This window comes from Bos indicus, chromosome 15 (assembly GCF_029378745.1).
Source record: "Bos indicus isolate NIAB-ARS_2022 breed Sahiwal x Tharparkar chromosome 15, NIAB-ARS_B.indTharparkar_mat_pri_1.0, whole genome shotgun sequence".
Classification (NCBI taxonomy): domain Eukaryota; kingdom Metazoa; phylum Chordata; class Mammalia; order Artiodactyla; family Bovidae; genus Bos; species Bos indicus.
The window spans coordinates 51,669,509-51,696,636 of record NC_091774.1 but is presented as its reverse complement, the minus strand read 5'-3'; the positions used below and the strand labels follow the sequence as shown (position 1 = coordinate 51,696,636).

General features: G+C 41.9%; 1 protein-coding gene across 11 annotated transcripts in view; it reads left to right on the top strand.

Moving 5' to 3' along the window:
* STIM1 (stromal interaction molecule 1) overlaps positions 1-27,128 on the top strand; it is a 203,766-nt gene that overhangs the window by 83,014 nt on the left and 93,624 nt on the right. For 5 of the 11 annotated variants that reach the window (XM_070803804.1, XM_070803806.1, XM_070803807.1 and 2 more), the window contains exon 2: positions 8,717-8,782. The exons of the other annotated variants lie outside the window; for them this stretch is intronic. In XM_070803804.1, coding sequence (XP_070659905.1) covers positions 8,717-8,782 — 66 coding nt within the window. The remainder of the gene's footprint in view (positions 1-8,716; positions 8,783-27,128) is intronic. 11 annotated transcript variants of the gene reach the window in all.

The window sequence follows — 27,128 nt, the reverse complement described above, 5'->3', positions numbered from 1 at the left end:
TTTCAAAATTCTTTTAATCCTCACAATCCTCTATGAGAAGTTACTACAATTTTTTCAAGCCTTTCAAATTGACTTTATTGAGATATAGTTTACATAGAGTAAAATGCTCTCATTTTAAGTGTTCAGTTTGAGTTTTGATAAATATATACAGCTTTGTAAAAATATATATACCTCCCCTGCAATCGAGGTACAGAATGCTTCCATCAGTGGGTACTATTATTGTCTTCATTCTACAAGGAGGAATCTGAGATACAGAGACTTAAAGGATTTGTTCAAGGTCTCATGGCTTGTGATAGAACCAGGATTTGAACCTAGGCTGTCTGACTCCAGAGCCCATGTTCTTAACTGCTGTGCTATTCTGCCTTCCATCTCTTCTTTCGTGGTCCAGCCATTGCCTGCCTTGCCCTGGTGCATTAAGTAATTAAGTGCATTAAGGAGTAAGATGACATAGGCTTAAAGTCTAAGCCCTAAAGGGGTCTGGAGGAGCACAAAGCCCAGAGGTAGGCAGTGGGGAGGGATGAGACAGCTATAAGTACCCTTAGAATCTCAAGACCAGAGTAGGCAGAACTACTATGCCCAGCCTTTGCCTCTCCAGGCCTATGAAGAGTGGGGTGGACTACGAGCCTGCTAACAAGGGTATAATATAGTGTCTGAAAAAGGGCCTGGCTCCAAGGCTCACAGAACAAGATATAGAAATATAGATGATAAGACACAGTAGTCTCACGTGCTCTGAGACTGCTGTCTGTGGTAGGCTACAGTGAGAGGCACGGGGCACTGTAAGGGCACCATGGACAGGCCAGAGCATATGTAAAGGAGGTGAGGTGGAGAGGGGCCTTGAAATCTAGTGCTTTGAAGAGGAGTTGAAGGAGCCAGGTTTGGAATTCCTGGAGAAAAAGTAATCATTGTCTTCCTGTCCTTGAAAGGCTGTTCTTTGGAAGAGGAAAAAAAAAATCTTATTTTTCTGTGTGGCTTCAGAAGGCATAACCAGAGCCTTTTGGGTGGACCAGTGTAGCATATTTTGGAAAAATTAAAGTGCAGTGAATATGAAATACCTCATCAGCTTGTCATTTGCTTGAAATACAAATAAGGTCAAATGTCTTTCCAATATTAAGATTAATCTCTTGAATGACTGAACTTATCAGGAAATTTAGTATGTTTCTCTTGGGGCTTTTTGTCCCTACTCTTTCTCTTTGTCAAACTATTCAAGAAATCTAAGGGTTCAGGCTTAGTTCCAGATAGAGGACTAGAGAATTGTATTGTTCTGGTTGTGGGCCCCATATTTTAGCTTCTGCTGATGATAACACAGTGTGGCTTTTAAAAACGGACTTTGCACGGAATGTTGTTTCCTTATTTAGTATAGCTGCGGGGACTTGGTTCTGCCTAAGTGACAGTGGTTCTTTGAGGAAGGATGATAGTTCTCCTTAAGTGTCATTTGGCCTAGGCTCTGTGGTGCTTGACCCCTCCAAGTCATGTCCATATGTACTCATCCACTGGAGAAGGGAGCCCGTTCAGTCTCTGGTTGGCTGGGTCTTGAAGTGTTTCATAGCCAGCCTTCTTCCATGATCATTTGGGTTATGGTATTGAGTTTGGAACACCCATTTGGACGTTCTCTTTCCTCAGGAGTGAGTACTTACTGTAGGCCGTTACTGCCTCTTTCTTCCTTTAACTTGACTTAAAATCTCAGTCAGTCTGAGAAATTCTAATAGTATTGAACCTCAAAGGAAAGGTGGTCAAGGTTTCAGTCTTTGTTCCTGGGGGACTTTGAACCCTGTGTATATTCATATTCATTTCCCCCAGTTTTGCCTACCAAAGGGCATTGGGGATGGTCTTTGCCAAGTCACAGATCCTGTTGCATCCTTTTCCTTAAAGGTGAAATGTGCCTACTTGCCTTATATTTATTTAGTTAATGGGGGCTAAAAAAGCCCCTCAGGAACAGTGATGTGCCCCAAGATGACTTGATGTTTCTAAGACAGAGAGGGGCTGATAACTTTTAAAATGGCCATTTTTCTCTAACTAAAGTAGTTTGAATTGTTGTTTAATCTGGTCCTTAATACACAAGGAAGATTTTTTTGAAGTACTGTAACTCCTGATCGTTGGAGTGGGCCACACAGAGATAGCGCTTTGACATTACAGCTGTTAAAAAGAGACTAGCTACCTAGGGCCACTGTGAGGAAATGCTGAATTCCTTAATATGATAAGACCACCATCCAGAATAAGTAAGGTTAGCATTAGAAGATGTAAGAAGGGGCAGCTGGACCATGTCATCTGAGCCTCAATCTTGAAACCGTTTCTTCCATGGAGCGACTCTTACTAAACATCTGTGCTGTTAATACCACCGTACTCGCTTCAGGAAGGTACCTCTTTCCTTTTATGTTTAGGTCCAAGTTGAGTATAGGAACTTTTTTTTTTACACTATCATGTAACTGGGCCTCCCTGGTGGCTCAGACAGTAAAGCGTCTGCCTGCAATGCAGGAGACCTGGGTTCAATTCCTGGGTTGGGAAGATCCCCTGGAGAAGGAAATGGCAATCCACTCCAGCACTCTTGCCTGGAAAATCCCATGGATGGAGGAACCTGATAGGCTAATGTAACTGAGTCCTACACAAAATTTAGACAACAATTTTTTATAGACTCAGACATGGCAATAGGACTCTAAACATAATTATTGAAACTAGAGAGGCTGGCTTGTAAAATGCTGTTTGATATCTGAGGCTCTCAGAAGATCAGTAGTGCCATGACAGTTATCTGGTCATGGGATGGAAGAAAGATGACAAATGGATGTGGGTTAGGATGCATTTCATCTGAAAAGCACTTCTAGCTCTGAGATTCTATGAGTCTTCTAGGCTTTTCCATCCTGCAAATTCTAGAACTGACTTTGGGCAGTGATTTCTGGAAATCTTATGGGCCCAACAGGGGGTCAGTAAAGTGGGTGATATGATACAGTTGAGGCTACCACTGACCTCACTTCCCCGTTTTTCCCCTCAGCTGCTCTCTCCTTAAGCCAGAGAAATGCAGATATGAAATAGAGCCTCTTGTGTTTTGTATGGGGCTTCCCTGGTGGCTCAGTGGTAAAGAATCTGCCTGCAATGCAGGAGCCACAGGAGACACAGGTTTGATCCCTGGATTGGGAAGACCCCCTGAAGTAGGAAATGGCAATCTACTCCAATATTCTTGCTTGTAAAGTTCCATGGGCAGAGGAGCCTGGTGGGCTACAGTGAATGGGGCTGCAAAGAGTCAGACACAACTGAGCGACTGAGCCGCTGTGTTATGTATGTTTTACACAGTTAAGAAAACCCACAGCCTTGTATTTTGTCCATGATGTTGCTCTGTCTTCTCATTTGACAACTTAAACAGCTTGTGAAATGGGCAAGAAAGTGCTCATTAAACTCTTTTTCAGTTCGGTTCAGTTGCTCAGTCGTGTCCAACTCTTTGCTATCCCATGGACTGCAGCATGCCAGGCCTCCCTGTCCATCACCAGCTCCCGGAGTCTACCCAAGCTCATGTCCATTGAGTCGGTGATGCCATCCAACCATCCCATCCTCTGTCGTCCCCTTCTCCTCCTGCCCTCAATCTTTCCCAGCATCAGGGTCTTTTCAAATGAGTCAGTTCTTTGCATGAGGTGGCCAAAGTATTGGAGTTTCAGCTTCAACATCAGTCCTTCCAATGAACACTCATGACTAAATCGCCTTTAGGATGGACTGGTTGGATCTCCTTGCAGTCCACGGGACTCTCAAGAGTCTTCTCCAACGCCACAGTTCAAAAGCGTCAATTCTTTGGTGCTCAGCTTTCTTTATAGTCCAACTCTCACATCCATACATGACTACTGGAAAAACCATAGCCTTGACTAGACAGACCTTTGTTGGCAAAGTAATGTCTCTGCTTTTTAATATGCTGTCTAGGTTGGTCATAACTTTTCTTCCAAAGAGAAAGCATCTTTTAATTTCATGGCTGCAATCACCATCTGCAGTGATTTTGGAGCCCCCCAAAATAAATCTACTCTTTCCACTGTTTCCACATTTATTTGCCATGAAGTGATGGGACCGGATGCCATGATCTTCGTTTTCTGAATGCTGAGTTTTAAGCCAACTTTTTCACTCTCCTCTTTCACTTTTATCAAGAGGTTTTTTGGTTCTTCTTCACTTTCTGCCATAAGGGTGGTGTCATCTGCATATCTGAGGTTATTGATATTTCTCCGGGCAATCTTGATTCCAGCTTGTGCTTCCTCCAGCCCAGCGTTTCTCATGATGTACTCCACATATAAGTTAAATAAGCAGGGTGACAATATACAGCCTTGATGGACTCCTTTCCTGATTTGGAACCAGTGTGTTGTTCCATGTCCACTTCTAACTGTTGCTTCCTGACCTGCATATAGGTTTCTCAAGAAGCAGGTTGGGTGGTCTGGGATTCCCATCTCTTTCAGAATTTTCCACAGTTTCTTGTGATCCACACAGTCAAAGGCTTTGGCATAGTCAATAAAGCAGAAATAGATGTTCTTCTGGAACTCTCTTGCTTTTTCCATGATCCAGCGGATGTTGGCAATTTGATCTCTGGTTCCTCTGCCTTTTCTAAAACCAGCTTGAACATCTGGAAGTTCATGGTTCACGTATTGCTGAAGCCTGGCTTGGAGAATTTTGAGATTACTTTACTAGCATGTGAGATGAGTGCAATTGTGGGGTAGTTTGAGCATTCATGGCATTGCCTTTCTTTGGGATTGGAATGAAAACTGACCTTTTCCAATCCCTTGGCCACCACTGAGTTTTCCACATTTGCTGGCATATTGAGTGCAGCACTTTCACAGCATCATCTTTTAGGATTTGAAATGGCTCAACTGGAGCCATTCCATCACCTCCACTACCTTTGTTCATAGTGATGCTTCCTAAAGTCCACTTGACTTCACATTCTAGGATGTCTGGCTCTAGGTCAGTGATCACACCGTCATGATTATCTGGGTTGTGAAGATCTTTTTTGTAAACTCTCTTTTTAAAACTCTTTTTTAACCTCTTTTAGAGGTGAAGAAATTGAGGTCCAGAGAAGTTAAGCAACTTGCTTGTCTGAATTACATGCTGCTGCTGCTGCTGCTAAGTCGCTTCAGTCGTGTCCGACTCTCTGCAACCCCATAGACGGCAGGCCATCAGGCTCCCCCGTCCCTGGGATTCTCCAGGCAATAACACTGGAGTGGGTTGCCATTTCCTTCTCCAATGCATGAAAGTGAAAAGTGAAAGTGAAGTCGCTCAGTCGTGTCCGACCCTTAGCGACCCCATGGACTGCAGCCTACCAGGCTCCTCCGTCCATGGGACTTTCCAGGCAAGAGTACTGGAGTGGGGTGCCATTGCCTTCTCTGGAATTACATGCTAGACAACTGTTATCCTTAGTACTTTTAATACATATTGTTGAATAAGTGAATGAAGCAGAACTGGAGTCTACATTCTGTTTCCTTGGCCAGTATTTTGCTACTGTGTTATTCTGAGCCCTCTGGGTCCTTTCTGTGAGCAACTTTAGGACTGGCTGGGTTCTGCTGGCCTTTCCTTTGGGATTCCCTCATTCCATAGCTGAATCTGTGTGCACTCGTTGTAGAGCATCATCCCAATTGTGTTCCCTACAAAGTGAGAAGGGAAAAACACTCCACCCACTGTGATTCTTTTTTTGTTACTTGTTTTCTTGGATCTTCATGTTATTGCTGACAAGAGTGACTCATAGACTTCACTATGTTATTTTCTTGGTTAAGGGAACTTTTTCCTTAGCTCTAGAAGAAATTAATTAATAGTTATGTGTGATTAAGGCACAGGTGTTCAGCAGCTTTACCCAGAACACAAGAATCCTCTCTTCTAGCTAAGGCCAGACACATTGCTTTGGTTTGGTAAAATTTTGTAGCCACTGTGTGCTTAGCTATGTGTCAGGTATTATATAGGGGAAGTCCTTGGGGTAAGAGGCTCAGAGTTCAGCTGGAGAGATAAAGCACATCTATAAACAAGAAAATACTGTGAGGCAGTTTTTAATAAAATACAAAAATCAAATTGTATACCTACAAATATTTAAACATGGAAAATAAGTCCTAGGGGCTTAGAAGGTATAGTGTGTAGAAAGAGTGTGTGCTTTAGTATTATGGGCCATTGACAAGTTAACCCTCTGAACTATTAATACTTTTCTCTTTTCTTTGATATGGGCATAGTAATAGCAGTCTTATAAGGTTGTGAAGATCAAATGATGTTTAATGAGTCTAAAGTACCTGCATAATGTCTGATATATGGTAGTCATAAAACCAGTGGTAATTCCCTCCTCCCCTTTTCCAGGAGGCTTCCTAGAGGAGCTAAGCCTGAAAGGTTGATTTGGATTTGGGGGCAGGAAAGAGTGGAAGAAGGGTGATGGGAAAAGGAGTCATGGGAATGGTCAGGTCCCGTGAATCTATCAGTCTGGTGGGGGTGGAGGGCACGTGAAAGAAGCAATGAGGAGTAAAGCTAAAGAAACTGAAGTTTAGGCTTTATTTAAAGGACATGTTGTCATGGGAAGGGAAGGTTTTTTTGTTTTTTGGAGCTCTGTATACTGGTGTGTATATATGTATGGAAAAGCCCTTTTTATATTCTGCAGTGTAGTATAGTAGCTAGGAGTTTGGGTCTGGAGCCAGATTACCTGTCTCTAAATGCTACCACTTAGTTTACTTCTCTGTGCCTTAGTTTCCTGATCTGAAAACTGGAGGTGATAATAATGATACCTTGTAAGGTTGTTGTGATGAATGAGATAAAAAGTAAAGAGTGCTAGAATAGTAATTGTCACTTAGTACTACATACATGTTAGCTGCTGTAATTATTGTTTTTTGTTGTTGTTCTGGTTGCTAAGTTGTATCCGACTCTTTGCAACCCCATGAACTGTAGTAGCCGGCCAGTCTCCTCTGTCCATGGGATTTCTCGGGCAAGAATACTGGAGTTGGTTACCATTTCCTTCTCCAGTAATTATTGTAACTATTGTTTAAATGAAAGAAGACTTTTTGAAAATAGTGTACGCCCTTTGATACACTGATCAACTTTGATAATTAAAAAAAAAAGGCTGATCTATTAACTGAGGGATTGGCATCTGTACTTTGAAGACCTCTGTTCTAGTTAATGAAGAGTCATCAGTGTGGTGAACCTGCAAAAGTGGTGATAAGCAAGATCTGATTGGGAGGTGCAGTCTGAAGGAGAGAGAGGAGAATTGGCAGTGGGCTTGGAATGTGGAGCTTGGGCTTGGGTTTTAGGGTGTGTCCACATGAAATCATCTAGGATAATAGATTTGTTGCATTTGGAGGCAATTCTTGGTGGAGTTAGGCAGTAGAAGTGTAGGCCTTGGGCAGCCTTGTCAAAGAACTTGAGTTCTGGTGAGGGAAAGGCACAGTACCCACAGTAAACAGTGTTGCCTTAGAAAAAACATGACTGCACATTTTTATGAGTAAGTAAATGTCCGAATAAAATAGGATGATGGAGTACTGTAGGAAACTGGAAGGTGTCCCCAGAGGACATAGTAGGTGGATTGGGCTTGAAGGTTGGTTAGGATATGATTACTGCAGACTTCAGGGAGGTGAGAATGGATATAGAATATGATCAAGTTATGAGCCAAACTTGGACCCAGTTTCTCTATTCCAGAGCATCGCTCCTTAACTAGCCACTTGTTTCCAGACTGTGTGTGGCGGTCTCATCATGTGAACTGCAAAAGTAGCTCCCATTTTCCGAGAAGTGTGGTCTGTGGTGCTCAGGTGGCACCTTGCTAGCTTCTTTGCAGATTTTCAAGTCCCACAAGGGCCAGGCTGAACTGGCATTCTGTGGGGCTGGAGTGGGATATGGAAAAGGTGTAGTTACTCTCTTCCATTTGGATAGGGCTTCAGGAAAGGATCTGAGGACCTGTTCCTCCCTGCCCCGCCCCATGCTTTTTTCCACACTGCCTGTGCTGTGTGCCTAGGCGGGGCCTTGCTGGAACATGGGTTTGGTGATGGGGCAGTAGGGTGGCAGGGACTACCAAATTTGGAGCTTCCCTTGAATGAACTGTGGTTTGGTATGAGTTGTTTGCTTTGCTCTGTGTTTATGAAGCATTAAAAGGACTTTTGTTTTCATCTTTGGCTTGCTCAAGGTTAAATCACTAAAGGTTGCATTTGAATGGAACAATTTCTCATATTGGCTGGCTTTAAGTTTTAAGTCTTAAGACCATTAATGGTCTTATGCTGGTATCCACCAGCAGAGCTCTTTGTGAGATAAGGTGGCTCTGGTTTCTGTGGGAGGCTGTGTGCAAGGCAGGAAGAAGTGTGTGAGGGCAAGATAGAGAAGCCTCATGCAGAGTCTCAAGCTTATGCTCAGAGCTTTGGGTCTGTTTGCGTGCAGGGTAGAGCTTGGGCCATTACAGAGTTTGATGAGCTTTACCTGAAGGAGATGCCCCAGAGGGGTAATATAGTTTTTGAAGCATCCAGGGCTATAGCGTATTCCTTTTATCCCAAGGCAACACCTCTACTAGGAATCTAGGCCACGCTGCACGGCTTAGCAGAGTCCTAACCACTGGAAATCCAGGGAATTCCCAACCTAGGACTCTCTAGTTTGCCCTTAGAGACCTCTCCAGTCCTGTCTGTGCAGGACTCAAGCATCCAGCATTCCAGTATCCAGATGTTCCATATTCTCTAAGGCCAAGTCAATGGCCAATCATTCTTCTCTGGGAAGCCTTTCCCTGCCCCTTAAAGGAGAATTTCTCATCTTGCTTCCACAGAACTTGGTATTTCCCTTGATTGTAGCCCTTGTTTATATCCTGATTGCCTGCTGTCTCCACTAGAAGGTAAGGTTTTGTTCTTGTTTTTCTGGTAAATCTATTGATTTTTTTTTTTTAATAAAAAAAGATTATTTACTGCTGAACATAGCTCTTTCCAAAAGGAACCTCAGGCCAACTCAAGTTTCTAAAAAAATTTTCTGAAATAGATGAAAAAATTTATCAAGAACAAACATACCTTTCCTTCATGCTTCCTTTCTGTGTAACTCACATAGTTATATTACTAAGACTTGAAGAACACAAATTATCACTTGTATGTATAAAACTCACATAGGCGTTAGAAGCAAATGAGTTAGTGAAAAGATGGCTTTGTCTACAACAATGGAGCATAAACTAAAACTTAGGCTTTTTGAAGGCAGAAGTTGTTGTTTTGTGTGTTTGTGTGTGTGTCTAGCACCTGAGTTGTATACAAGGTAAACATCAATAATGAAGAATAAATCAATGAATGATTTAAGATTTTTTGGTGGATTTTTAGTTCTTTTCCTTATTAAAAGCTCAAGACCTTAACTGCATTGATTTTGTGATTGGGCCTCAGGCTGGGGTTAAATTTGATGTCTCCTGTGCAGACTTAAGAATCATTTGAAATGTTCTCCCCTAATAGGGTGTTTCTCCCTGGCCTTTCCTTTTTCAGCATTTCTCTCTTTTCTTTAATTGCCATTAAACATCTGCATTCTGAGAATGAACTGATGGAGGAGAATGTTTCCCTGAGGACATGGTGTCTAATAGCAGTCAAGGCTTTGTGGTTGAATAACTCACTGATTGAATCACTGACTTTGAGGCATCAAGGGAGGGAGCATGGGTATATGTAAGGAGAGTTCAAGAACTCTATGTGCACGTAGAGTGAGTGGTGGAGGGAATGGAGTGGTAGGAGTGATGGTAAGATGAAAAGAGTGTTCAGAGAAATCTAGAGTTTTAAACTCTTCCTCAGTACCATGTTTTGGGTTTTCCTGATCAGAGTCAGAGTAGGTTAGTAGAAAGAGCAGAAGTCAAGAGACTTGACTTTCTTCTGCCACTAGCTCATATCTAGGACAAATTGCTGCTGCTCTATTGTTCTCATTTTTATTTGTCAAGTGTAATTGGGAATCTCTGCCCTGCCTAATTCCCTTGACTGTAATGAGGATTGGTGAGATGTTGGATGAGAAAGCTCTGCAGAACAGAGGTGCCATTATCAAAGCAGGAGATAAGTATAATGTCTGTGGTCACCGTTCAAATCTTTTCTGACCAGAGTCTTGTCTCTGGAAGAACCAACTGTTGTAGCCCAGTTCTTGATGTTCAGGTTTCTCTGACCTTTCTGTGCTCTCCAGCCTCTTGATAGTCATTCTTCATTACAGTTGTCCCAGCAAGGCCCTCCATTGCCTCTGGCCTCCCTCTGTCAGAGCCCTAACCGAGGTGCCTTGGCATTGCCTATTTGGAAGTGGCTGTTAAGAGTATAGGCTCTAAATAGGAAACCCTCCTACACTGTTGGTGGGAATGTACATTGGTGCAGCCACTATGAAAACAGTATGGAGGTTCCTAAAAAAAACTAAAAATAGAGTTGCCATATGATCCAGCAATCTCACTCCTGGGAATATATCCAGACAAAACTATACTTCAAAAAGATACATGCACCCCTATGTTCATAGCAGCACTATACACAATAGTCAAGACATGAAAACAACCTAATTGTCCATCAAAAGATCAATGGATGAAGAAGATGTGGTGCATATATACAATGGAATATTACCCAGCCATAAAAGGAATGAAATAATGCCATTTACAGCAACATGGATGGGCCTAGAGATTATTATACTAAGTGAAGTCAGTCAGAAAAAGATAAATATCATATGATATCACTTATATGTGGAATATAAAGTAGGATATAAATGAACTTATTTACAAAACAGACTAACTGATGTAGAGAACCATATGTGGTTGCCAAGGGAGGGTTGGGAGAGAGATGGCTTGAAAGTTTGGGGTTAGCAGATACAAACTATTATGTACAGAATGGATGAACAATGAGGTTCTTCTGTATAGCACAGGGAACTAGTATATTCAATATCCTGTGATAAATCATCATTGAATATGTAAAAGAATATATGTATAACTGAATCACATTGCTGTAAAGTAGAAATGAACACAACACTGTAAATCAACTATACTCGATAAATTTAAAAAAAGAAGAGTATGAGGTGTAGAGTCAAGCTGCCTGGGTTTGAATCCTTACTTTTACAACTTACTTGCTGTGTGCTCTTAAGCAAGTTACTCAGTCTCTCTGTGCCTTGTTTTCCTATCTGTACATGAGGAAAATAATAGTAATGATGTCGGAATTCCATGGCAGTCCAGTGGTTGAGACTCAGTGCTTTCACCACTGTGGCCAGGTTTAATCCTTCATAGGGGAATGACGATCCTGCAAGCCATGCAGCATGACCAAAAACAGAAAAACAAAAACAAAACCGTAACCACTTCACTAAGTTCCTGTGTAAATTAAATGCAGCAGTATACGTGGAGAGCTTAGAATAGCACTTGCCATATTAGTAAGCATTCAAAATTGTTATGTGTTGTTATAATAATTACTTAACTCTCCAATCTCTGATGGGAATGCCAGTAGGCCAGGAGCATATCCATTTCCTCATTGTATCCCGTAGGATTGGAGCAGCAGACATTTGCTAAGAATTTCTGGAAGGAGAGTTTAAGTGTGAATACTGGATTCCCTGGTGGCTAGGTGGTAAACAATCCACCTGCAATGCAGGAGATGTGGGTTGGGTCAGGAAGATCCCCTCGAGTGGGAAATGGCAACACGTTTCAGAATTCCTGCCTGGGAAATCCCATGGACAGGGAAGCCTGGTGGGCTACAGTCCATGGGGTTGCAAAGAGTTGGACACAACTGAGCAACTAAACAACAACAACAATTTGATTTGCCATATATAATACTAACTTTGTGACTGTGACCAAGAGACTTGTCTTCTCTGAGCCCTAGTTTCCTCATCTGTTAAATGGCAATCATGGTCCTTGTCATGCAGGGCTGATGTGAAGATTGAATATATATGAACTGCTAGGAATTGTGTAAATATAATTCCCTCCATACCCATGAGCTGTGTAGAATGGGGGCCCAGGAATCTGCCAATTACTATTGTACCCCTTAGTGGCCTAGTGAGCCGAGGATTGCTCCTGCAGTGATGTTTTCTGGATATTTTGACTTAGGACAGAAGAAAGAACCATTACCTTGGGATTTCCCTTAGTGTTTCCGGCCTTTTCTGTCTGTTTTCCCTGATTGTTCTCCTTTGGATTCTAAGTTCCTAGAATAGCCATAATATTTTTCTACCTCTTAGTTTCCCAAAGTCTTAAGCAACCAGACCACTTTTGTTTTGGCTCCTCTAAGCTTACTCTGTTTGGCCCTTGTCATTCTTCATTAGCTATTAGTATATCCTGCTTATTTTCAGTTTCCTGACACGTTGTATTTTTTTTCAAGGCCAAAATAGCACCCAAATCATCTGAGCAGAGCCCTTTATCTTGCTCACTCTAACTAGTGAGCATAGTGGCCTGTGAGGTAGAAGACCCGAGTTCCAGTGCTGGCTGTGACACAAGTCTAGCTGTGTGACCTTGGGCAAGGCTCTTTCCCTCTCTGGGGCTCAGATACTTCATCGTTAAAGTGAAGGATTTGAACCAAGTAAGTGGTTTCTAAGGATCTTTGAATTCTATGGTGTGAGTTTGGTCAAGTCATTTTTCTTTTGGGGGGTAGTCTTAGCTTCCTCATCTGTAAAACTAAGTGGGTTAGCCTGAATAATTTATAGTCAGTTCTAGGCCTTAGTCTTTCCTTTTTTTTTTTTTCTGCCTGTATTACTTTCTGGAACATTTCTGTGACAGTTAGCAGCTGTGGACAGGAAACGCTTGAACACTTCTAACTTGGCAAAGATTGCTACTCCCTCTGAACCTCATCCCAGCCCATTTCCTGTGTTTACAGCGTTTGGGTTTTTTGCTTAGTGACAGGCCTGACAGGTCATACTCCAGTTCTGTCTCCATAGCCTGGTGCAGGGTAGACCCAAGTGAGTACTAATTTGGAAGTTGAGAGACAGGATTTCAGTCTCCACTCAGCTGTGTGACCTTAGGCAAATAACCTTGCCTCTTAGGGTTCAATATCTTCATCTGTAAAACCAAAGAATTTAACTAGTGAGTCTTTCTGGCTCTGATATTATAGGGTATGGATATTTGCCTCCTTTTTTTAATTCCCCCTGAAGCACCCTTTGTTTAGCCTGTTTTTTCCACATACTCCACCCTGGAAGGGACCCTGGGGAGCTCCCTTCACATTTTCCATGTGAGACAAAATAAGAGTAAGAAAGAAAGTCAAACCAGCATCTCAGGCCCAAACTGGCAGCAAAAAGGAGTTGAGGTAGAAGGCTGGTGTGACTGAATTGCCTAACAAACCAGCTGTATGGTGGGTAACCAAGTGGGCACCAATATGTATTTATTCTTATTAAGATTCTGTAGATAGATAATATCCCAGTTCCACCCCTACTTTCACCATTTATGTGACTTGAGTAGATCATGTAGTGTATCTGGGCTTCAGCTTCCTCATCTTATATTGGGAATGATAAAGGTACCAATTCACAGAATAATAAAAGAGACACCATGTGTAGAAGTCACAGCATAGTTCCTGTCTTGTTCATCCTCCCTTTCTCCCTTAGGTAGTTATAATGTCCTTAATTCTGTTCTTGCGGAAATAGTGGTAGGACTCTCAAGTCCCACTCCAGAGGAGCTAACAGGCCACCTGGGATATAATTCAATTATGAGCAGAAGAAACCTTATGAGGTGGTGCCTGGCCCAGACTGGGCTCAGTGCTCTGACCTGGAGTGGTTCAAGAAGCTTTCCTGGTGGAGATGGACTTTCCCTGGGCCTTGAAGGGCTAGCAAGCCTTAAACATGAATAGCTGGGGGGTGAGTAGGGTTAGCTACCCACCTATATCCTCTGTCAAGCTGGCATGTTGGATAGGTCAGTTTCACATACATCTCTTCCTTCTCCCTTCAGCTAGGTAGTTATTATTCAAGAGATTTAAGTTTTTAAGAGAAAAAAAATTTTAAGGCAGTAAGAAGACATAACATTTATCTAGACCAAACTAGTTTTACTTCAATCAGTGGGCAAGGTAAAGTTTGCTTGCATAATTTTAAACACTTAGAACATTATGGTTTTTATGCCACATTTTACAGATGAAGAAACAGTGCCTCCAAAAGGTTGAACAACTTTTTCAGGTCAATGTTAACAAGTTACAATGACAAGTCAAAGGAGTTCTTCATGATAATTGAGTATAGTCAAAGCTGGGTTAGGAGATATGTATAATTTAGCAGTTCTCAGTTCTGTTTATTCACCCAAGTTTTCAGTAATCTGTAATAGTGCTTATTTTTCTGAGATGGCTATCTTATTCCTGGCTTGCACCCTATATTCATCTCTTGCTTTTAGTAGAAATTTCCAATTCTCTAAATCTCCAGTTCTACTGTTGACTTAAATTCTACCGCCTTACCTAAACTTAGAACCCTTAATTCTTTTCCCAAATATTGATCAAGCACGTACTATATGCTATATATACCTAGAGATGGATGCAAATACTGGTTTATGTTTGGATCTTTTAGTGTAGTAATTAGACAATTAGACAAAAACCACTTGGTAGTAATCAAACGCTTACTATGTGCCATGCTTTATTGGAAGTATTATACGTTAGATGTAGTAACTCACTTAATTTGCACAACTTTATGAGGTAGGTACATATTATTTTCTACTTGTTTTAAGATAATGAAATGAGATGACTTCCCTGGTGGTCCAGTGGTTAGGACTCTGTGCTTCCACTGCAGGGTCCTGGGTTTGATCCCTTGTTGGGGAACTCTGTAGGATTTCCACAAGCTGTGCAGTGCAACAACAACAAAAAAAACAACAATGAAAGTGAAATGAGGCATCAAGAGGTTGTCATTGGTCTAAGTGTGATAGAGGGCAGCACAGGGGTTACGAGAACACAAGAGGGGCTCTAGTATAACCCGAGGAGATTCAGTGCAGAGACCTGTTAGAGGAACTGGAAAAAGCCTGAATAGAATCTTGAAACTTGAGTAGGAGTTAGTCAGGTGAAGAATGGGGCAAGGATATTGCAGGCAGAGGGTACATCATGTACAGAGCTGCAAAGTGAGTCTGCTTTTTTATTTTATTTATGTAATTGAAAATGGTTTAGTGTGGTGGGAGCGTGGGGTGTGTGTGAGTGAGTGGTGAGGGATAAGGCTAGAGAACTTGGTTAGGGACTGCCTCTTGAGGAGCCTTGTGTGATTTGTTTTTTTATATTCATTATATGAGCCATAGGTTTTCACTGGTTTCCAGTCTTGGAGATTTGAAGCCCTGTAAAGGTCCTTGAGGAGTGTCTTGTGAATCCATGTTATTTCCACAGTCATTTTTCAGTTGGGGGTTACTAAAAGTACAACTATTATTTATGCAGCTTTTTTGAATTACTCATTAAAAAAAAGCTAGGAATCACAGTTGTAGGAACTTGGGAGCATTACAAAGAATTTTTTTAATTAAAATTTTTGTTGAGATAATTATAGATTTATTTGTGATTTTAAAAAATAATATAGGAAGATCACTGGGAAACTTTGTGCAACTTCCCCCACAGTAGCATTTTGATAAACTGTAGTATATCACAACCAGAATATTGACATTAGCACAACCCACTGATCTTGTTCAGATTTCCTCAGTTTTACATGTACTTGTGTGTGTGTATTTGTGTGTACCAAGTTCTAGTCTGACACCATAAGGGTCATTCATATTGTTGTTCTAGTTTTTTTTTTTTTTTTTTAACTGCCCACATGGCTTGTGAGATCTTAGTTTCCCAAGTGGGGATGGAACCTGGGCCCTTGGCAGTTAATGCACTGAGTCCTAACCACCGGACCACCAGAGAGTTCCTTCATGTTGTCCTTCTATAATCACACCCTTCCCTCCCATTCCCTTCCATGTCCCTAATCCCTCTACTCTTCATTTCTAAAATTCTGTCCTTTAAAAAATGTTACATAAATAGAATCATGAGTTTGTAACCTTTTGGAATTGGCTCTTTTTGCTCAGCATAATTCCCTGGGACTTCACCCAAGTAGTTATGTGAATCATCCCTTCATTCCTGTTTATTGCTGAGTAGTATGTAAGTACTAGAGTGTAAACGAATGAAGGACATACAGACCTATTCCAGTTTTTGGCTATTACATGTAAAGCTTCTGTGAATATTTGTGTACAGGTTTTTATGGTAACCTGTGAGTGATTTGATTCAAGACTGTGGTCTGGTCAGATCTGAATTTTAGAAAAATTATACTGACTGCTTTGGTAGAGGATGAGTTTAAGGGAAACTATAGCAGAGATGGAGAAATCAGTGAGGAAGCTACTGTAGTAACCCTGGCAAGACTCATCGAGACCTGAGCTCTGTTCTCTGTGAGATGGAATGTGCTTTGCCAGAGAGGCCCTTCCTCAGAAATCGCATCAGGCTTGTGCACATGAGGGTGATATCAGGGTCGGGGAGCCTGGACTGTGAGGAGCCTCAGGCACACTCATTCCTCGTAGTCCCTGTTCACAGGAACAGCTCCGCTACCATAGCTGAGAACTGCGTCGGGTGAGGAAGGGCTGTGAACCTGGTTCTTGGCATGATCCTCAGACTGCCAGGGTTTTCAGTAGGTGTTCTTGATTATCTTCTCTCAAGAAAATAGGAAGGGGGGTCAGTTAGCTTCTTGTATTGTCCAAGTGGTGGCTTACATGGGGCAGAAAGATGGTGAGAAGCTCTTTCCTAGTCCCAGTCTCTTTTGGAGCCTAGGAATGTGTTCTCTGGTAAGCCAGCCAGCAGTGGGTCTGGGAGACTTGAGGATGACCTCTTATTGCTATGGAAACTGGAATCCACATTGTTTTTACCCCACGCCATGGTGTGCCTGGCTCCTCAGTGTTTATATCTTCAAGGCATTTATCACTGTGCTCTTGGGGCTGCTGTGATAAGCACTGATTGTTAGGAGCCAGCCCAGCTTCTGAACCCGAGGGTGTAATCCTAGAGGATCCACTAATAGGCTGCACATCTGCCCTGGGCACTGTGCAGAGTCCCTATCTGGGCAGGTCCTTGGAACTTACTCCAGCATTGTTAGAAAACTCTTCCTAGCAGAACACTCTTTTGAGTTGTTTGTAATTATTTTTTTGGCCATCTCAGACCCTGACAAGTACTGGCCAGGACACAGGAATGTTTGGGTCAGGCTCCAGGTCAGAGAATTTGGGGTGGCTTTTGAACAAATGTGTGTTGAATTTCTCTGGGACTGTCATGCTTCTTGGCTCAGATACCTTTAGAATGCAAAGAGTGTAAAGACCTATGGTGTTTAGGACCCCAGAGCTGAGAAAGCAGATCTTCCAAGTCAGTCCACAGCTTTCAGTTGTCACTAGGCCAGGTACTGTGTTGCCCAGCCCTAATCCAGAAACAAGGGACGCCAGAAAAATCAGACTCCTCTTGCTGTAGTTGGGAACATCAGACTCACAGGTAAAAAGCAAAGACCAGAGAAGTGACAAATGAATGACTGATATTTTAATAGGGGTTTACTGTTTGTAAAGAACTTTACTGATTTTTCAGACAAGAAAATTAATCCTTAGAAGTAGTCAGAGTATAAGAAAGTTGAATTCAAAGACCTACGTCTACCACCTCTGTTATTCAGTATATATTTTAATAATTCGGGGTAAGAATGGAGGGCACCCAGGAGTATACACTGGGAGTCAGAACAACAAGAAGGCTCCTGCACCAGAAGCCTCAGTTATTGAGGTCATGGGCTGCTTTGTGGGGACTAACTTTGAGGATTAGCCATCTTACTCTGGAAAGAGGCTTCTTGTTAGATCAGAATTTGAAGAAAAGAATACTTGGAGGAGGAAGATGGTAGAAATGGGACACAAAGGGGTGACTAAGTGCCCTCCTAGTGTCTTTTAAACTTTGTTTCTAAGTCCTAGTAGAGAAGGGGTCTTTGGCTAGTGCTGGGCACTGAAGAAGTTAAGGCAAACCCAGGAAGTTCTGTTTTACTCTTCTTGGGGAGTGGCACAAGCTCAGTTAAGGCTTCTGTGATTGCCCTTAATAGACAAAAAGAACCTGATGGAACCCTCCTGCCCACCCTCTACCCCCTGCTTTGTTGGCCATGGAGAGTAAGAGTTAGTAGTTTTAAGAAGCCCTCTTGCAAAGGCTCATCTTGTCTATCAGCCATAATCTTGCCACATACATGGCACAGATGTTGGTGAGGGCTCTCCCGCAAGTCAGAATGGCTCTCATTAAAAAGATGACAACAAATGCTGGAGAGGGTGTGGAGAAAAGGAAACCCTGCTACACTGTGAGTGGGAATGTAAGTTGGTGCAGTCGCTATGGAGAACAGTATGGTGGTTCTTGAAAAAACTAAAATAGAGTTGTCATGTGACCCAGCAATCCCACTCCTGGGTGTATATCTAGAAAAAAACTAAAATTCAAAAAGATACATGCACCTCTATGTCGATAGCAGCACTTTTAGCAATAGCCAAGGTGTGGGAGCAACCTAAATGTCCATTGACAGATGAATGGATAGAGAAGATGTGGTATACATATGCAATGGAATACTGCTCCTGCTAAGTCACTTCAGTCGTGTCCGACTCTGTGCGACCCCATAGACGGCAGCCCACCAGGCGCCCCCGTCCCTGGGATTCTCCAGGCAAGAATACTGGAGTGGCTTGCCATTTCCTTCTCCAATGCATGAAAGTGAAAAGTGAAAGTGAAGTCGCTCAGTCATATCCGACTGTTCACGACCCCATGGACTGCAGCCTACCAGACTCCTCCATCCATGGGATTTTCCAGGCAAGAGTACTGGAGTGGGGTGCCATCGTCTTTTCTGAATGGAATACTACTCAGCCATAAAAAAGAATGAAGTAATGCCATTTGTAGCAACCTGGATGGACTAGAAGTTATCACACTAAGTGAAGTAAGTCAAAAAGAGAAAGACAAATACCATATGATATCACTTATACATATAAGGTATGACACAAATGAACTTATCTATGAAACGGAAACAGATTCACAGACATAGAGAACAGGCTTGTGTGTGTCAAGGGGAAGGAGGGTGGGGGATGGATAGATTGGGAATTTGGGGTTAGCAGAATCAAACGGTTATATATAGGATGTAGGATAGCTAAACAATGAGGTCCTGTTGTAAAGCACAGGGAACTATGTTCAATATCCTGTGTTAAACCATAAAATTATGTGTGTGTATATATATATATATAAACCATAAAATTATATGTGTATATATATATATATATATAACTGAACTATTTAGCTATACAGCAGAAATCAATACAACATTGTAAATCAACTATACTTCAATGAAATAAATTAAAAAAAGAATTTAGTGAATCTTCTAATCTGGTTCTGACACTGCTTTGCCAGCCCACCTAGGGCAAAACAAACCCATTTCATGGCCTCAGTTTCCTACTCTCGTTGTAAAGTGAGCAGTGGCCCTTAATGCCAACCAAAGCTCTTCTAACTCTGCCATGTAGAGTTAGAGTTTGATGAGGGATCCCAATATCCGTTACACCTGTTCTTTGCCAGGACCTTTTGCACAACTGGCAAAAAAAACCCCCTTTGACTTGGAGTCTTTTAATAAATCAAATTGTGTGAGACGCTGTGCTCCTCGCTCTTGGGTTGCTTTGCTTGGATAGCCTTTGCTTCTACCCCCGCCGTCTTCTGCCTGTTGTTCAGGCTGCGCCATCTCCTGTCACTCTGGTTTCTTGACCCTGTACCATATTCTACTTCATGTCTTTGTAACACATGAATTATGCTCATTCTAGTACTTTCTGTGAGCAAGGACTGTATTTGTTCATCTCTGATTTTGCTCCTTCGTGTAGCAAATTCTTTTGGGTATTTGGGTATTTATTCTTCTGGGTATTTATTTGCTTATTCAACAGATGTTTATTGAAGCCCAACTTTTGTACTAGGTGCTAGAAGCTAGGATTCAGCCATGAAGATAGCCATGATTCTTGCTGCAGTGGCGCTTACAGTGTAGTGAAGAAGACAAATATTTAGCAAAGTATCACATAATCATGATTGTGAAAAATGTTAGAAATGAAAAATACAGAGTACTTTGGGGGATATATAATGTGGGCCTAAACTAGTTTGGGAAAGAAGATGAATCAAAGAAGATTCTTGGAAGACGAAAATGTTTAAGCTGAGACTAGCAGTATGAGTCACAATGTGCACCTTAAGAAAGAGAAGAGTCTTTCATATAAAAGGAATTCTAGGTGGATTTTAACCTGGGCTAGACATTAGCATCACCAAATAAAGAGTATATGAAGCAACTGGACTGGTGCCTCATCCTTGTGCTTACTGATGGGAGTATAAAGTGATATGACTGCTTTGGAAAACAGTTTGTCAGTTACTTAGAAAGGTAAGCATGGCCTTGTTGTATAACCCAGCAGTTCCATCCCTAGTGGAACTTAAGGAAAAGAAAACACCTCATTTTCACTCAAGAAAAATGAAAACAAGTGTCCACACAAAGATTTATACACTAATATTAATAACACTTTATTTGTAACAGCTAGAAATTGGTTAATGGATAAACAAGTTGTATATCCATTCAATGGAATCTTCCTGCTGCTGTTGCTAAGTCGCTTCAGTCGTATCCGACTCTGTGTGACCCCATAGACGGCAGCCCACCAGGCTCCACCATCCTTGGGATTCTCCAGGCAAGAATACTGGAGTGGGTTGCCATTTCCTTCTCCAATGCATAAAAGTGAAAGTGAAGTCGCTCAGTTGTGTCCGACTTAGTGACCCCGTGGACTGCAGCCTACCAGGCTCCTCCGTCCATGGGATTTTCCAGGCAGGAATACTGGAGTGGGTTGCCATTGCCTGCTCTGTCAGTGGAATCCTAAGCTAAGCTAAGTCGCTTCAGTCGTGTCCGACTCTGTGCAACCCCATAGACGGCAGCCCACCAGGCTCTGCCGTCCCTGGGATTCTCCAGGCAAGAATACTGGAGTGGGTTGCCATTTCCTTCTCCAATGCATAAAAGTGAAAGTGAAGTTGCTCAGTTGTGTCCGACTTAGTGACCCCATGGACTGCAGCCTACCAGGCTCCTCCATTCATGGATTTTCTAGGCAAGAGTACTGGAGTGGGGTGCCATTGCCTTCTCTGCAATGGAATCCTACTCAGCAATAAATTGGAGCAAACTACTGATTCATGTGATAGCAGGGTTGAATCTTAAATCACACTGAACAAAAGAAGCCAAACACAAAAGACTACAGAGTTATTATTATATTTATTTGAAGTTCTAGAACAGGCAAATGAAAGTCTCAGTCGTGTCCAACTCTTTGCAGCCCCATAGACTGTAGCCAGCCAGGCTCTTCGGTCCATGGAATTTTGCAGGCCAGAGTAACCGTTCCCTTCTCCAGAGGATCTTCCCAGCCCAGGGATTGAACCCAGGTCTCCCGCATTGCAGGCAGATTCTTTACTGTTTGAGCCACCAGGGAGGCCCAGAACAGGCTAAACTAATTTCTAATGATAGAAATCAGATCAGTGATTGTGTGGGGAAGAGGATGAAGGTTGGCACTGAGGAACTGAGTGGGAGCATTTTGTGACAGTGGAAGTGTTCTAGATCTTAAACAGGTTAGTGTTACGTGAGTGCTTATGTTTGTCAAACACATTGAACTGTTTACACTTAAAATTTGGGACATTTTATTGTGTGCAACTGTACCCTGAAAATACCCATGCTCCATTTTAATAAACGTCAAAAAAAAAGGTAAAACTTAACCTATGATGTTGAAAGTCAGAATAGTGATTACCACTATGGGGTCATGGTAGCACTGATTGGAGAGAGGAAAAGGGAGAGAGTCTTCCCATAGTGTTAGGAATGCTCTATATCTTGATTTTGGTGGAAGTTTAAAGGATATATATATTATATATAATTATATAAATATAAGTATATAATTATAAACTTATACATAATATATATATAAGTTAATTGATCCTTGTATTTTTAAAATTTAGTGATGGATGGGTTTATGGCTGTGTTGGGTCTTTGTTGCTGTTCATGGGATTCCTCTAGCTGAAGCAAGCCGGGGCTGCTCTCTGGTTGCAGTGCCCAGGCTTCTCACTGTGGTGGCTTCTCTTGTTGTGGAACATGGGTTCTACAGCGCTGGCTCAGCAGTTGTGGTGCATAGACTCAGTTGCCCTGTGGCACGTGGGATCTTCCTGGAACAGGGACTGAACTTGTGTCCCTTGCATTGGCGGGTGGATTCTTAACCACTGGACCATAAGGGAAGTCTGGTTCTTAGGTTTATTTATGCACTTTATTTTATGTGTGTTATTTCTGTTTATTTTTAAGTATTTATTTATTTGGCTGTGTCAAGTCTTAGTTGTGGTATGTGGGATCTTTCATTGCAGTGCACAGATTTTCTAATTGTGGCACACAGACTTAGCTGCTCTGTGGCATGTAGAATCCTCTCAGACCAGGGATCGAACCTGAGTCCTCCACATTGCAAGGTGGATTCTTAACCAACAGACTACCAAGGAAGTCCCCTATGTGTGTTATTTCTCAATTAAAGAAGAAAAAGAAAAAAACCCTGCCCCCAAACCCATACCTCGGTCTCAACCATAGAGATACTGGGGCCTTCGTGTCAGCAGTTTAAGAGCTCCTTAAGTGATTCTAATACGCCGCCAGAGCTGAGAATCCCTGTGCTGTGTAGAAAGGAGAGAAGAAACTTGACCCATCAAAGAAGGGTTACAGGAAGCAGGAGAAGTTGCTGAACATGAGACCAGAAAGGTAATAGGTGACAGATTGTTCTGGGCCTGGCAGGTAGGGAAGTTGAACTTTATCTTAAGAATAATGAAAAGCGTTGAAGGGTTGTAGGAAGTGAGAGGACTTGTGCAGGTGTGCAGCTGGTATGTACTAGCACTGCCTATAGCCAGCATTCCTGTTGACTGCTCATTAAGTGTTTAGAATATCTCTGCTGAGAGTGACATGATGTGTGGAGAATGAGGTTTGAAATAGTTGAGGAATCTTGAACTGGGTTTGGTGACTGAATGAATGTGCAGACTGAGGGAGTGAGATGTTAAGGTTTCTGACACAAACAACTGGTGAAGTAGGAAGTTTGGGGGAAAGGTAACGAGTTGAGGTTTAGACATTATGAGTTGAAGTGCCTCTTGGACATCCATGTGGAGATGTTTAGTAGGTAGTTGGAGTCTGGGTTTCTGTGGGCCAAAAGTGAAACTTGAACCAGAAACATCATTTTGTTTTTTGGGAGTTGGTAATACCTAGTAATTTCTTCAAATGGTGGTTGAAGCTATGAGGAGAGATGATTATTTAGAAGAGAGTGCAGTATGAAAAGAGAGACTAGAACTGAACTCAAATTCTTTGAAACTCCAACGTTTAATAGTCAGGTAGAAAGGAGAATTCTGTACATTAAGAAAGGCAAAGATCCATTTATCTGTACATTCATTCATGCAGCAAATCTATATTGAATACCTAATATGTGCCAGGCACTGTGAGAGTCCCTGAGGATACTGCAGCGTACAAAAAAAGTCCCTGCTTGTGAACCTTACATATATTGGAGGGAGACAGACAATAAGCAAATCAGTGAACAAATGTATCATGTGAGGTGGTAGTAGGTGCTACATTCAGTTCAGTTCAGTCGAGTTTGACTCTTTGCGACCCCATGGACTGCAGCACGCCAGGCCTCCCTGTCCATCACCAACTTGTGGAGCTTGCTCAAGCTCATGTCCATAGAGTCAGTGATGCCATCCAACCATCTCATCCTCTGTCGTTCTCTTCTCCTCCTGCCTTCAATCTTTCCCAGCATTAGGGTCTTTTCCAAGAAATCAGTTCTCATCAGGTGGCCAAAGTATTAGAGTTTCAGCTTCAGAATCAGTCCTTCCAATGAATATTCAGGACTGGTTTCCTTGAGGATTGACTGATTTGATCTTGCAGTCCAAGGGACTCTCAAGAGTCTTCTCCAATACCACAGTTCAAAAGCATCAATTCTGCAGTGCTCAGCTTTCTTTGTAGTCCAACTCTCACATCTATACACGACTACTAGGAAAACCATAGCTTTGAATAGACGGACCTTTGTCGGCAAAGTAATGTCTCTGCTTTTTAACATGCTGTCTAGGTTGGTCATAATTTTCTTCCAAGGAGCATGACTTAATTTCATGGCTGTACTCACCATCTGCAGTGATTTTTGAGCCCCCCTCCAAAAAAAAAAGTCTCTCACATTGACACATCATAATACCCAAAGCTCGTGGTTTACCCTAGGGTTCACTCTTGGTGCTATATAGGTTATTTTTGATGTGTTCTCTCTTGGAGGAGAAATGAGCATGGTCAGAAGCCTTTTGGGTTAACGTTGCTTAGTTAGCTGAAACCAGTGCCAGCTTTGTCCAGAAGGAAAGCTCTTCTCAATTCCTGTCCCCTGCTGAGACGAGCTGGGCCTCTTCTTGGATACGAGGATGTGATGTTCTAACTGGGGCTTTCCAGGTGACTCATGGGTAAAGAATCCGCTTGCCAATGCAGGAGACACAGGAGATGTGGGTTCAATCCCTGGGTTGGGAAGATCCCCTGGAGGAGGAAATGGCAACCCACTCCAGTATTCTTGCCTAGAAAATTCCAGGGACAGAGGAGCCTGGTGGGCTACAGTCCACAGGGTTGCAAAGAGTCAGAGACAACTGAGCAACTGAGCATGATGTTCTACCAGGGATAGGAACATCCCTCAGGTAGGCTGGGTTTTACACAGCCCAGGAATCTGACTCCTCTTTTGTCTGTGGTTAGGCCTGCTATGTGCTGTATTCCAGGGGAGACCTTTCTTGCTAGTTCCAGGTCCCAAGCCAGTTCGTCTTCTCAGCCTTTACATTTTCATCTAGAGGGTCCCCTGCTCTCCCTTCAGTCCTATCCTCATTCTAGGTTCCAGGCTGTTTTATCTCTGCAACCTCATGGTCTTGATCAAATCTGAACGTCTTCTCAGGGTTCATGGTCTCAGTCATATACTCTTTTGAGCCTTTTCTAAGGGTAAGTGTGGATTCTGATCCCATCAGAGTCACTACAGAGCCTGAGTGAAGGGGGAGAAATTATTTTCAGAGATGAAGCCCCTGTTTGTTTTACATTTGCAATTTAGTCATTTCCAGATTCTCCTCGGGTTCCAGCCAAGCACTGAGGAACAGTCTGATCAGTGTCCTTCTCCTCTCTCTCTCTATGCTTTCTTCCTTGACTGCTGTTTCTCACTTCTTTCCCTCTGAGCTTGTGTCTCACATCAGACAATCCATTGTCCAGCTCAACTACAGTGGCTCTGCTTTGCATGCCTTCAGATATGTGTTCTCTGGGGATGAGTTAGTGTTTATGACGAGAAATGAAAGTGGCTGGGAGAGGGAGAGGCATTAGGTGGATACTGGATATTGGTGGTGGGAATTGGGAGGCTACACTCAAGAATTCTCTTGTCTTTTGGCGGGATATGGTTTGTTATAAATCCATTCATTCATGCATTCATTCATTCAGCCAGCATTTACTGATTTCATACTTGACAAGGTGGTTATTAGGATCGTGCCATACTGGGCCCTGGGGGATAGAGTGAGTCAAATTTAGTCCTTGCCCTTTTCTGGCTGTGGCATGCAAACAACTCAGAGCATGAGAATTAATATAACAGAGTTAGGTACAAAGTGCTTGGAACATAGAGCAGTAAATGATTAGGTCTGTCTAGAGAAAGGAGAGGAGCTTTGGATGTGAGGGAAAGGTCTTTGTCATTTTATCTGCCCATGGTTCACAGAGTGTGGTCTGCAGACCATTGGGGGTCACCAAGGTCTTTGGGGGGGTCCAGAAGGTCAAAGCCATCTTAATAATAATGCTAAGATAGTATTTGCTTTTCCCATCCTGTGTACATTTGCACTGTTGGTGCAGAAGAACTTAGTAGGTAAAACTGCTGGCATCTTAACAGGAATCATGACTGTCACAAAATTGTGCCAGTAACCATTGCATCCTCCGCTCCATGCACTGTCAGGTTTTTTAAAGTTTTTAATAGAGAATTAAAAATTTTTTATAATTTATTGAATTGTTTCTGTAGTATTCTGTGTGATAAAACAGGAAGTACACTTTAAGCACTTAATGCTGCATATCGAAGCCTGATGTTTATCTCAAGGAAATGCATTTGTGCAATTGAGCGAAACTACCTCCCTTTTTCAGGGAACACTATTTTCACTTGAAAGAATAACTGACAAATCGCAATTACTGAGAGTTGTGTTTTTGGCAGACATTTTCTTGAAAATGAATGAAGCAAGTGTACTGCTTTAAGAACAACTGGTAGTATTTGTTGCCAATGATAAACTTCTAGCTTTTAATTGAAAATAAAAGTTTCAGAAAACTTGTATCTGCCACAATAACTTGACAGCTTCCCTAAATTTACAGCCTTTTTTTTTTATAGTTGTGATTATTTTGATATTGAATAATGAACTGTGTCAAATTTGGAAACTCTGCTTAACTCATTGAATCACTAGTTTCCAAATGATTAGGATATGTTGTTTCAGAATCATCCATGGATAAAAGATCCATTCAAAATGCAAGATAGACTACAAGATAGAAGATGGATTTTACTGTGACAGAGTACAAAAAGTTCACCTGTATAGTTTCAGATTTCACATTGTAACCTTTAACAAACCTACTACTTGTTGAAGTTTTGGTGAAGTATCAAAGAAGACTGACCACAATTATCTGAAAAATTATTAAAATACTCCTGCTTTCCAACTGCATATCTATGTTTTGATTGAAGGCAAAACAACACACTGAATGCATAAATAGATATAATAAGGCTGTAACAGCTGTTTCTATCAAGCCAGACATTTATAAAAATGTGTAACAGTCCCACTCTCCTCATGAATTTTTTTTGCAGAAAACAATTATTTTTTCATAAAACATGCTTCTATAATATATATGGGGTTTATATTTTAATTTCTAATATAGTAAATATCAATCAGTTTGGGGAGTTTCAGTTTTTAAGTGTAAAAAGTGGTCCTAAGATAAAAAAAAAGTTAAACTTGGTCTTGTGCTCTTCTCTCTACCTAAAATTCTCTTTTCTGCCTCCAAAAATCCTTAAATGATTGTAGAACTAGTATTTAGTTATTCATTCAAAAAACATTTGTTGAATATCTATCAAGAACCTGGCTTTTTCTTGCTGCTGGATACATGGTCTCAAGCCATTATGGGGAAGATGGGTTAAACAACTATAACACTGTATGTGAAAGAGACTAAAAAAGCAGGCTTAAAACTCATTTAAAAAACTAAGATCATGGCATCCGGTCCTATCACTTCATGGCAAATACATGGAGAAACAATGGAAACAGTGACAGACTTTATTTTCTTGGGCT